Raw genomic sequence first — 10,764 nt, 5'->3', positions numbered from 1 at the left:
TTTTACTTGTTTTTGTGGCAAAAAATCTAAGTTGTTGATAGTGAACTGATAAAACATCACATCTAGTAACTGATCTGAAAAGTAAATCTTTTAAAGTTCACCTGAGGTTTTCTATAACCCCATGTTTAAGCTGGAAAAATAATTTTTAAGGGATAACTTTGTTATATGCATTTTATAGACTGCCCATTTACATAATAGACTTAAGCAATATTGTAAATAGTACAATATTGTAAACAGTACAATTTTTAGTGATAAGAAAGATCTCTGAGACATATTCAGTATGCTTGTGTCTTTCATGTTTAAAAATAAACCTCACCAGCACACAACCTAGACTTCCACAGATGGGAGATACGCATGCCCAGCAAAGGTCTGAGGGAACACACTCCACTGCCACGCAATCTCTCCTGAGAAAGGGACTGCAAAGCCCATCAGGAAATGCACATCAAAGGCCACTGTAGCTTTCTTTACTGGTAACATTTTCATTTTATACCAAGAGTATAGCAGTCTACTTCTTAGCGACATTGTTCATACTTCTAGTGTCCTTTACTTTCTTTCACACTCAGCCTGACCACATCAATCTGGCTGTTCTTCTCTGCGTGCAGCAGGACAGCACAGTTGCTGCTGGCACAGATTCAGGAGCCACAGTGCGTTCTGCTGTGGAACCGTGGCCATGTCAGAGGCAGTGGAGCAGACTTCCTAGGGCTGCAGTGAAGCATTAGCACTGAACCCATACAAAGTGTGGGAAGAGGGCCTAGCACCTACACTTCCCAGTAAGTTCTCCATACCCGTGTATAGTACCTCGTGTGCTCATACCATAATACTTGAAAAGCTTATTTTGCAAAAACAAAAATCTTGAAAACAGACACATTGAAAAAATGTTGCACAACAACAGTTCCATGAATGTACTGAAAGAAAGAAAGGAAACTGCACTTTATAGTTTTACAACCTGCTTTTTATGCTTGCAGCATCAAAGATAAGAAAAACTTGAGGATTGGGAGATGACTGCCAGGTGTTATTTCAGAAAAATGGTACATTTATGTTAGGATCAACCACAGTTCTTTGAGAAGGTTTTTTTTTTTTTTAACCACAGGCTCAAAACTGCTGAGTATTTCTGCTTGAAAGAAAAAAAGCTAGGAAGACCTTCAACGAAGAAAGGCTAATTGTACTCTCCGGTTTTACAACTGTTCACTTACCAGTGACTTTTTTTTTTAAATGTTTACCAGCATTTTGAGCTCTTGCCTAACAAATGATCTGTTCCTGGTTATTTGTGTGAGGCCTGTTTGTGTGTGCACGTGCTTTTAAATTAGAGATTATACTATGATGTTTTGGGATGAATAGAATTTTAATATTTTTATGTAGTCAGACCTAAACATTATGTTCAATGTTTAAACAGAATGAACATGTACTACTATTTACTATTACAACAATTTTTGTAAACTACTAAACTAGAAAATAATGACACAATATTATTGGTGACTTAATCTGAATTCAGGTTGAAGCCAACCACATAAATCAACAGTTATGGAAACAACCCCAAGGAAAGGCTGCAGCCCTCCAGGACGCGGGGCCCACCTGCCTTGGAACCACTGCCAGCAGCTAAAACTTCTGCTGTCAATGTTGCTTTGGCCTCAACTTCTTATTTCCCCCTAGAACAGACACCTTGATTCTTGAAGACTGTTGAAAATATATTGCAATAGAAGAAAGGATACCTACACTGCTTTGAATATACATGCAGCATTAGGAAAGCCTGCAAGGTGAGTAATCTAATGAACTAAATTAATATTCTTTATAATACATTTTGCACAGGAATATATTTAGCTATAGAAGTAAAGATTATATATGTTTTCATCAAAGAAATGATTATGACCTCATCTTCTAAAGTGACTTGCCCTCTCAGTATACTCCTCCAAGAGATTCACACACGCACACTCTCCCTATCTTTCTGGTTAATCACAAGGTCAGTGGTTCAAACCCTCTAAGGGGTTGCTATGAGTCAGAATCAATTTGATGGCAAAGGATTTGGGTTTTTGGTTCTTTATGGTTTTTTTTAGCTCCTATGAAATATAATCCCTGTGCATAAAATAAACACATGCAATAGGATATGTTCTATAACTTACAATTTTGTCTGATCCAAAGATATTCTCCAACTGTTCAGCAACTTCCCTTGTTCCATCTGGACTTCCATCATCTATGATTATAATTTCATAGTTGAACCCACTAAAATTAAAAAAAAAAAAAAGTCTGGGTTAGTATTTGGAGACAGTATTCTCAAATAATAATTATGCAAAGGAGAATGCAAAGTCTTATGGATCCCAGACTTCCAAGAGCCTTAAAGGTTGGATGAACCCCTGATACAATCTTTAAACCTTAAACCAAAAATACCACTGGATGTCGTCTTAAAAGCAAACAATAGTTTTAGCTGGACAAGTGAAAAATGCCTGCCTTGAGCACTGTGTTCTTTAAGAACGATCTCTACATTATCACAATGAAGTCCTGGGCTGCCTACTGCAGGGCTGGCAGCTCACACCCTGCAGCCCTGCCTCGGGAGTGGGATGTGGCAGTCTGCTCCCATAAAGATTTAATCTATTCTGCTTGATAGAGGCCACATTGAGTTGGATCAACTGGATGGCAGTGGGTTGGCTTTGATATGGATCAAAGTCACAATAGCACCTTGCAAGATTAGATAAGAAACATAGGGAACAGTGAACTTACATTGGGGGTGGGGGAGAGGCGCGAGACATGACTCAGAAAAGGAGATTGAGATGGAAATGGAATTGAATTGTGAAACCTTAGTATTAAGTAGTAGTTATGTAAAAGACTTCAAAAGAGATTTCAAGAAACCCAGTAATCATGCTTTAAGTAATCATCTAAAATTTTAAGCCCACATTGATTTATAAAAGTAATTGGGAATAAAATCAGACTTAATTACACTCTTAAAAAACAAAAACCTTAGTTTAGGATAATATGTCTTAAAAAAAAATCTGAGACAACTTTCAACAGTTGCACCCATCCCCCACCTCACAGCATCAAATGAAAAAGCACTCAAGATTTCACAGACCTATAAAATGAATGTATCTGTTACTTTCTGGAGATCCTGGGTTCCAGAAAGTTTACCTATTTATTCATGACCTGTGGTACATATAGTCACCACCTACATTTTCTCCCTCTGAGATTTAGTGGGAACATGCTATCCCACTTTTAGGGAGTGTTATCACTGAGTGAATCTACAGGGGCCTCATCCCACTGACTAGAGGCCTCTCACTAATTACATCAAAATCCTTTCAATTGTAATACCCTTCCCATACTGGTACACAAGGTTTCAACAACAAAATTCAAAACACAAAATAATTCTATTTTGAGACGGTTAAATGAAAGATTGGAAGTTCAAACCCATCTCAAGAGTCCCCTAAGGAAGTAAAGTTTCTCCTTCTAAAAAGTCAGCCTTGATTCTACTCTGCACAGGGAGACCCGCCAACTGGCCTGGTGGCAACTGTGATTTCACTTTGTTACTTTTCACCAACTTTCACTCCAGAGTCTCAAATCGAAAAGCTCCACAGAAACACTTCCTGGCAGATGAATAGTACATGGATGTACACTTGATCACCTACCACCTTTTTTCTAAAAGGACCTTCTTTTTAACTTTATTGGGAAACTTGAAGGGAAAGGAGAAGGAGGCACAGCCAATCCCAACACAGCACTGTTTCCTCCTGGCCAGACTTTCGGAAACATAGTGAAACTCAACCAGAAAACACAGCACACAGCTAAAGGCTTAAAAATGTGTGCCCACTGGAGGACTAAGAAGACTGAGTCTGATGAAGCAAGACTCTGCTGATATAATCCTCCTAGACAAAAGGGGTGGAGAGAGCAGCCCTTATGGAGAGCAGACTAGGATGTCTGCCCAGCAAATCTGGAGATGGTAAATACAATGACTTTAGCTTCCTACTATATCTTAAAACTAGATGTGTTTTACGAGCCAAAATATAGAAGTCCAACAGATGTGTCCTTTTTTGACATCTAATTCAAAACCCAAACCCAGTCATTCTTAGGCAAAACTACCTCTTACCCCCAATTTCAAAGCACCCACAACACCTGGGGGTGATATAGCTTAAAGAAGTTAAGCTGACTGCCTTTAGGTAACTTCACTACAGGGCAAGAGAAAATTATTTGTATCCTTGAATTAAAATTTCATGAGCATATACACAGGAACCACAACAAGATAAAGTTGCACGTTAAAAGAAAGAGGGAAAAAACCCCATGAAAATCAAGGTACAACCCAGGGATAAACTGAGTTATTTCCGATTTGAAAAGGCCGGTAGAAATCAAAAGAGAAAGGATACCCAACTACATTTTCAAAAGATGGAAATGCTATGAATAAAATTTTTGAGGGGCTATCAATGTGGAGATAGTTATCTCACTCAAAGAAATGCAAATATAGAATATTTTCTTCTGCCAAATACTTATTTCCAAAATGTAAGCAAGGCTCCAATAGCTTCTTAGGGTGGCTGGAGAGCTGTGAAGTGGTCCTCAGGGTTTTCTGAGCACCTCTCAGTGGACTCGGTATATCCACTGCAGGAACTTCACCCCCGGCATACTCTCCCAAAAGTAGGAGTGCATCTGTTGCAAGATTTAATTTATAAGGGAACAGTAGACAGTATTTTTTCGAAATGTGTGAAATAAAGTCGTTTGTTATTTGTAAAGCGAAGCCCAAAATAATACAAAAACACTCTGAAAATAATCTGTGTTCACTGTTAAGCCCCGCCTAAAAGTATGACAATACAGCCATATGGACTATTACCCAACTTTCAGTTCAAACTGCTGCTGGTCTGTGCTGATGCAAGAAGACCTTCAAGGATGTGTACAGCTTGATCCTATTTGTGGAACCCTAAAACAAGTTACCGGTACTTCGTACGGCTCAAGGGTTTCCAGAAGTTCTCTAAAACTTGTGCAACGCAAACCCAAACTCCAGCACCTCCCGCCCCCACCCCGTTTCGATCAAGCACAAGGGACAGGCTCATGTGACCTGCGTAGAAGCCGATCGGTCCTCTCCTTTCAAGAAAGGTTCTCCTGCGCAGCAGCGCCGTCAGCCCACCAAGACCAGACCTCGGCCTTACAGAGTTCTCGTCACCCGGCGGGGAGGGAGCACACTCGCTGGCCTCCGGTCGCACGCAATCTGGACAGCCTCTAGGGAAGAGTGAGGTCAGGCTGTCAGCCTGGCTCCCAAGGAAAAGAACGGCCGACTCGATGGAAAAAGAAAGTGGTGCTTCTCAAAAAGCAACGGGCAGGTAAGGAGCGCCGGGGCTCGCGTGGAAAACGAAATGTATCCGCCTGTTTTCCTCGCAGTCGTCTCCTCCCTGAGGCTGGCAGCACCAGACGAGAAGGGGCAGGCCGAGGCGGCCTCGCGCAGCCAACGACCGCCACTCGGGCGGGGGAAGCCAGCTCAGCGCCTGGCGGGGCGGCGGGCCGGGAGCGCTACCTCTCAGTGAAGCTCTTCACCAGCAGCCACACGATGAGCGGCAGGTTCTCGCGCTCGTTGTAGGTGGGTAGAAGCACCGAAAACTTGTCCCGCCGCGAGCCCCGCTCCTCCGGATCCCGGCGAGACCGAGGAAGGCTACGACTCACTCCCACAGAAGCCATGACGGAATTGGGCGGAAGCCGGAAGCGGAATGACGACAGCGGCGCCGGAAGAGGACGGGCCGGGCCGTACCAAGTACGGGAAGAGGGGACTAATCTCGTTCTCAGGTTTTCTATAGAATCACCTTGAAAGTAGTCATGATCTAGTAATCTTTAAAGTAATATCTGGGGCAATTTCATGGAATTTATATTTATTACCTTTGTGCTCCCTAAAGTACTGTAGTTATTCCAGTTGCTAGGAGACGGAAAACCGGAAAAGGAAATGCCATTCGCAACTTCCGGCAGAGGCCGCCATGGCAGCTAGCGAGGAGGTGCTCGCTCTGAAGGCTGAAGTTGCCCTCCGTGAGAAGGAGCTGAGTTCCTTGAAGCAGAAGTTGGCGGCGGCTCTTTTGGCGGAGCAGGAATCTGTGCCGGTGTCGCCGCTTCCGCCAAAGGCCGCTCTGTCCCGAGAGGAGATTCTGCGCTACAGCCGGCAGCTCGTGCTGCCCGAGTTGGGAGTGCGCGGACAGCTGCGCCTGGCGACCGCGTCGGTGCTGGTCGTGGGCTGTGGTGGGCTCGGCTGCCCACTGGCGCAGTACCTGGCAGCGGCCGGCGTGGGCCGCATCGGCCTGGTGGACTACGACGTCGTCGAGATGAGCAACCTGGCCCGCCAGGTGCTGCATGGTGAGGCGCTGGCTGGCCAGGCCAAGGCTTTTTCCGCAGCCGCCTCGCTGCGCCGTCTGAACTCTGCGGTGGAGTGCGTGCCCTATGCTCAGGCCCTCACGCCAGCCACAGCCTTAGATCTGGTCCGCCGGTACGACGTGGTGGCCGACTGTTCGGACAATGTGCCTACTCGCTACCTAGTTAACGACGCCTGTGTGTTGGCGGGCCGGCCCCTCGTGTCGGCCAGCGCCCTGCGCTTCGAGGGCCAGCTTACAGTCTACCACTATGACGGCGGGCCTTGCTATCGCTGTGTCTTTCCCCAGCCACCCCCAGTGGAGACGGTGACCAACTGCGCAGATGGTGGGGTGCTCGGGGTGGTAACCGGGGTGCTGGGCTGCCTGCAAGCGCTGGAAGTGCTGAAGATCGCCGCCCGCCTGGGCCCGTCGTACAGTGGCAGCCTGTTGCTCTTCGATGCCCTCGGAGGGTATTTCCGCTCCATTCAGCTGCGGAAGCGCAGGCCCGACTGTGCAGCTTGTGGGGAGCAGCCCACTGTCACCGACCTGCAGGACTACGAAGCCTTCTGTGGCTCCTCAGCCACCGATAAGTGTCGCTCCCTGCAGTTGCTGAGCCCAAAGGAACGCGTTTCTGTCACTGACTATCAGCGACTTCTGGATTCTGGGACGCCCCATCTGCTGCTGGATGTAAGGCCTCAAGTGGAGGTGGACATCTGTCACTTGCCTCATGCCCTGCACATCCCCCTCAAGCATTTAGAACGGAGGGATGCCAAGGGCCTGAAGCTCCTCGGGGAAGCCATCCGAGAAAGGAAGCCAGGCACGCAGGAAGGGGCAGCTCTCCCCGTCTATGTGATTTGCAAGCTGGGAAACGACTCCCAGAAAGCTGTGAAGATCCTGCAGGCCCTAACGGAGGCCCACGAGCTAGACGCGCTAACCGTGCAGGATGTTGTTGGGGGGCTCATGGCGTGGGCTGCCAAGATCGATGAGACATTTCCACAGTACTGAGATGGCAGGCTTTGGCAGACTTGGGATACTATGAATTGCCATGATACCTCAAAGATGTATTTATTTGCATTCTTCTATCGTGTGTGGAGGAGGCTGGGATTCTACAATTTTTGTAAATACTCTGGGTCCTGTTTTTATGAAGGGCTTTTTAATGGGGCTCATTTGGCTGACTTTTTCCTCTACAGGAGTTAAGAGTACTGTTTCTGAGATACCCCACCCCCATCCCCTACTGTTTGCATCATTTGGAGGGTGTCATGAGTCGTTGCTTGTAATATAAGGGACAGGATTTTGTACTTGAACCAGCAGATCATTCACTTATTCACCTACTGTTGTTTACCCCAAGGGCTCTCTAAGTGGTCCATTGTAGGGCTGGAACTGGAGTGTACAGGCTGACACTTAGCAAACCAAGCACTGGTTGGTTGTTGTTTAGTAAGCTATTTGGGTGTGGTTTCTTCTAGAATTTTTGAAACAAACACTTTAATATATAAAATTTTTTAATTATTTGAGAAGCATCATACAGTTAACCATTTTGAATAGTCCAAGACCTAACCTCTCATGCTCAGTTTTTAATAATATGAGCAAAATTAAAAGTAGACATTTAATACACGAGTCTGTATCAGTAGCAATTTGAAAATCTTATGCCCTGCCAAAAGGGGGTTTCTAGTCTCTGACTGATTGTTGCCAACACCCGTTGCCATCAGGTTATCTGTTTTGTTTTTTCCTGCAAGAGAAGGCAGGAATTAGATGTAAATGTGAAATCTTTGCAGGCTAGATATATCTTGCTGGTGACAAATTTGCAACTTCTGGAATGGCCTCTCATAAAAAGATTTTGTTCAAGGAGCAACTTCAAGATTAGAATAGTCATCACCTTTTTACTGGGAAACAACAGCGTGCACAAATATGCTGCTGTAGGAAAAGGGGAACAGGGTCTGACTGCTTCTCTTCAAATACATGACTGGATCTTGGAGGGGAGAGCACGGTTGGCTGGCCCACGTTGGGCTGCCCCTTAGGTTTTACGGACATGGCTGCTTCTGCCTTCCCATCTCGACCTGCAATGGATGCTTTCCCAGGAAGCCCACCACTCATGACTGTCCTTTGAGGGAGAAAGGAGGACCAGGGAAACCCTGATTTCCTGTCTTCTGAATCGGAGTCGGCTACAGTGTGTCTGACAGAGTCTGATGGTGCCTGCACCCTTGCTGTAAGGGAGTCTGGGGACTTTACAGGAGGCGGGCAGGGCTCGGATGTGACATTCTCATAAACAGCTCAAGAATATGACCTACCGGTTCCACCACCCAACCCCTTTGTTGTTTGAAATTTCACTTTCCCAGGGGACTTGGGTTAGAATGTGGTATGGACAGTGGTACCAAAGCTTTCAATGTTTTAAGAAAACATTTGGCTTTTTTTCTTCTTTCCCAAATCGGTTGTGTTAAAAAATGAATTCAAACATTCTGAGGTCTCCCAAATGAAACACACAATAGGGTGATTGACGCCTTTTGGCTTAAGTGGAGAGGATGTGTGAATCTGATATATAAGCCCCGTCCCTCCACCCAATTCAATAAAAACTGCATTAAGAGAAGAAAAGATCGATGTGCTGGGTCTTTTAAAAGTAGTGGACATAAGTGTTGGGGAAGCCCAAAGCAGCTTTGAAAATTTGCGGTTGTGTTTTTCATTTGTACTGTATTTATGAGCTAATCGCCTCAGTTAAAATATAAAGAAAAGTGTCTGTTTTTCCCCCATTTTAATGTCATCTAAATTGATAGACTAATATTTTTACAAAACTGAAGGTGCTACATGTACTTTCAAGCCTTTGTCAGATTTGATGAATGGGCTGTACAGAATTTTGAATGGAATTTCTTACGTAGCTGCATGATAAATAATCAGGGTGTAACTCAAAAAACCAAGCTCACTGCCATCAAGTCAATTCCGACTCACAGGGACCCTGTGAGACAAAGTAGAACTGCCCCTGTGCGTTTCAGAGACTGAAAAGTAAAAAAAAAAAAACGTAATCAAATTAATTTTATTTTTTTTAATTATTACTATTTTGAGACTGAAGATCTTTATGGGAGCGGGAAGCCTCATCTCTCTCCCTTGGATCGGCCGGTAGGTTTGGACTGCTCGTCTACAACCAAACTGGTCACCCACTGTGCCACCAGGGCTCTGTCAGGAAGTTGACCCATGGTGCTTTTGGAAGCGAACCTGCTGTGCTTGAGGCTGGTTTTTGTTAAGTGCCACTGTTGGCTCCAACTTGTGCCTGAAGTACCTTTCCCCTTCCTCACTTGTTTAGACCCACACCTTGATGGCCGGAGAAAGGAAAGAAATGGATTACATTTAAAGAGAAAGATTCACCGACCATATCATTACTTAAAAATGAGGCTTTTTAGTATCCATTAGGAGAAGCTTTGTGAAGGCTATCCTATCGTTTTGCAACTCTTACAACTAAAAAACATGAACGACAGCACAGAAAGTTTGAAAACAGGTGACCCAACACAAGAAAGTGTGGAAGTCTTTCCTTCCCACTCCTGGCCCCCAGTCCTTCCACTTCCGTGCGCAGAGACCCTTTGTGTGGCTGTTGAGGCGATTCATGCACAGCCAACACAAATCGCCAGTCAGGTCACCAGGGTTGGTGTCAGGCAGTGCAGTAACTCACTGTTTCCCTCACCACTGCCCCCACCCACATAGACCTCTTTCTGTACCCCACCGTACAGAATCCTTAGTAAAGTCTGTGATCATTTTTCATGACAGGTTAATATGTGGTATAGCAGTAAATTGTGTAAATGCAATATTTGTTACACTACGTGGATAGGTATTTGGGACATGCCATCTGAGAGACCAGTCCTAGGGGCAGCAATAGAGAGGAAAACCCTCAGAGAGATGGATCCACACAGCGGTTCCCGTGTTGGGCTCACACCTAATAAGTGTGAGGACGGTGCAGGACCGGTGGTAGTTTGTTCATTTGTGCCTGGGGCCACTGTGAGTCAGAACCAACACAGTGCCACCGAGCACCAATGGGTTTGGTAAAATCTTTACTTTGAATTACAATACTATTAGTAACAGCAGAAGCCTTTACATTTTTTTCTCCTTTAAATTATTACTTGATTCTCAAAAAAACCACAAACAAGGTAATAGCTTCACAAATATAATATGGTAGCTAACATCAGAAATTTGACAATCGATGCTACAAACAGCAATGAAGACAGTGTTGCACAGCTGTGTAAAGGAAACCATGTGATTCAAAGCATCATGCCTGGATATCAAGGATTTGTTCTTATTCTTTATTTTAATGTTTTTTTAATCGTTTTATTAGGGGCTTATACAACTCATCATAATCCATTCATACATCAATTGTGTAAAGCACATTTGTACATTCATTGCCCTCGTCATTCTCAAAACATTTGCTCTCCACTTAAGGCCCCGGCATCAGGTCCTCATTTTTCCCCCACCCTCCCCGCTCCCACCTCCCTCATGAGGCCTT

At 44.8% G+C, this 10,764-nt stretch overlaps 2 protein-coding genes and 1 non-coding gene across 3 annotated transcripts in view; 2 read left to right on the top strand and 1 right to left on the bottom strand.

The window, feature by feature from the left end:
- Window positions 1–5,646, bottom strand: part of DPM1 (dolichyl-phosphate mannosyltransferase subunit 1, catalytic) — a 21,898-nt gene extending 16,252 nt beyond the window's left edge. The window contains exons 1-2 of the mRNA XM_004698058.2: window positions 5,474–5,646; window positions 2,118–2,217 (exon numbers count right to left, since the gene is read on the bottom strand). Of these exons, the coding sequence (XP_004698115.1) occupies window positions 2,118–2,217; window positions 5,474–5,634 (261 nt within the window). The 5' untranslated portion in view covers window positions 5,635–5,646. The remainder of the gene's footprint in view (window positions 1–2,117; window positions 2,218–5,473) is intronic.
- Window positions 3,786–3,907, top strand: LOC115871385. Its single transcript, XR_004047261.1, has one exon. It is a non-coding gene; the product is annotated as a small Cajal body-specific RNA 4 (non-coding RNA).
- Window positions 5,647–5,849: 203 nt separating the features above from the next.
- MOCS3 (molybdenum cofactor synthesis 3) lies at window positions 5,850–9,193 on the top strand. The gene has a single exon (XM_004698059.2). It carries the CDS (start codon window positions 5,925–5,927, stop codon window positions 7,290–7,292), a length of 1,368 nt encoding a protein of 455 aa, XP_004698116.1. The 5' UTR covers window positions 5,850–5,924; the 3' UTR covers window positions 7,293–9,193.
- Window positions 9,194–10,764: the final 1,571 nt, after the last annotated feature.

Source organism: Echinops telfairi, unplaced genomic scaffold (assembly GCF_000313985.2).
Source record: "Echinops telfairi isolate 266 unplaced genomic scaffold, ASM31398v2 ScPeMD7_5592;HRSCAF=6446, whole genome shotgun sequence".
Classification (NCBI taxonomy): domain Eukaryota; kingdom Metazoa; phylum Chordata; class Mammalia; order Afrosoricida; family Tenrecidae; genus Echinops; species Echinops telfairi.
Note: the sequence above shows the minus strand (reverse complement) of the source record. Positions and strands in the feature narration are given on the sequence as shown.

Excerpts from the sequence above, each read along its gene's own strand:
- MOCS3 (XM_004698059.2), top strand. The coding sequence starts at position 5,925 with ATGGCAGCTAGCGAGGAGGTGCTCGCTCTGAAGGCTGAAGTTGCCCTC.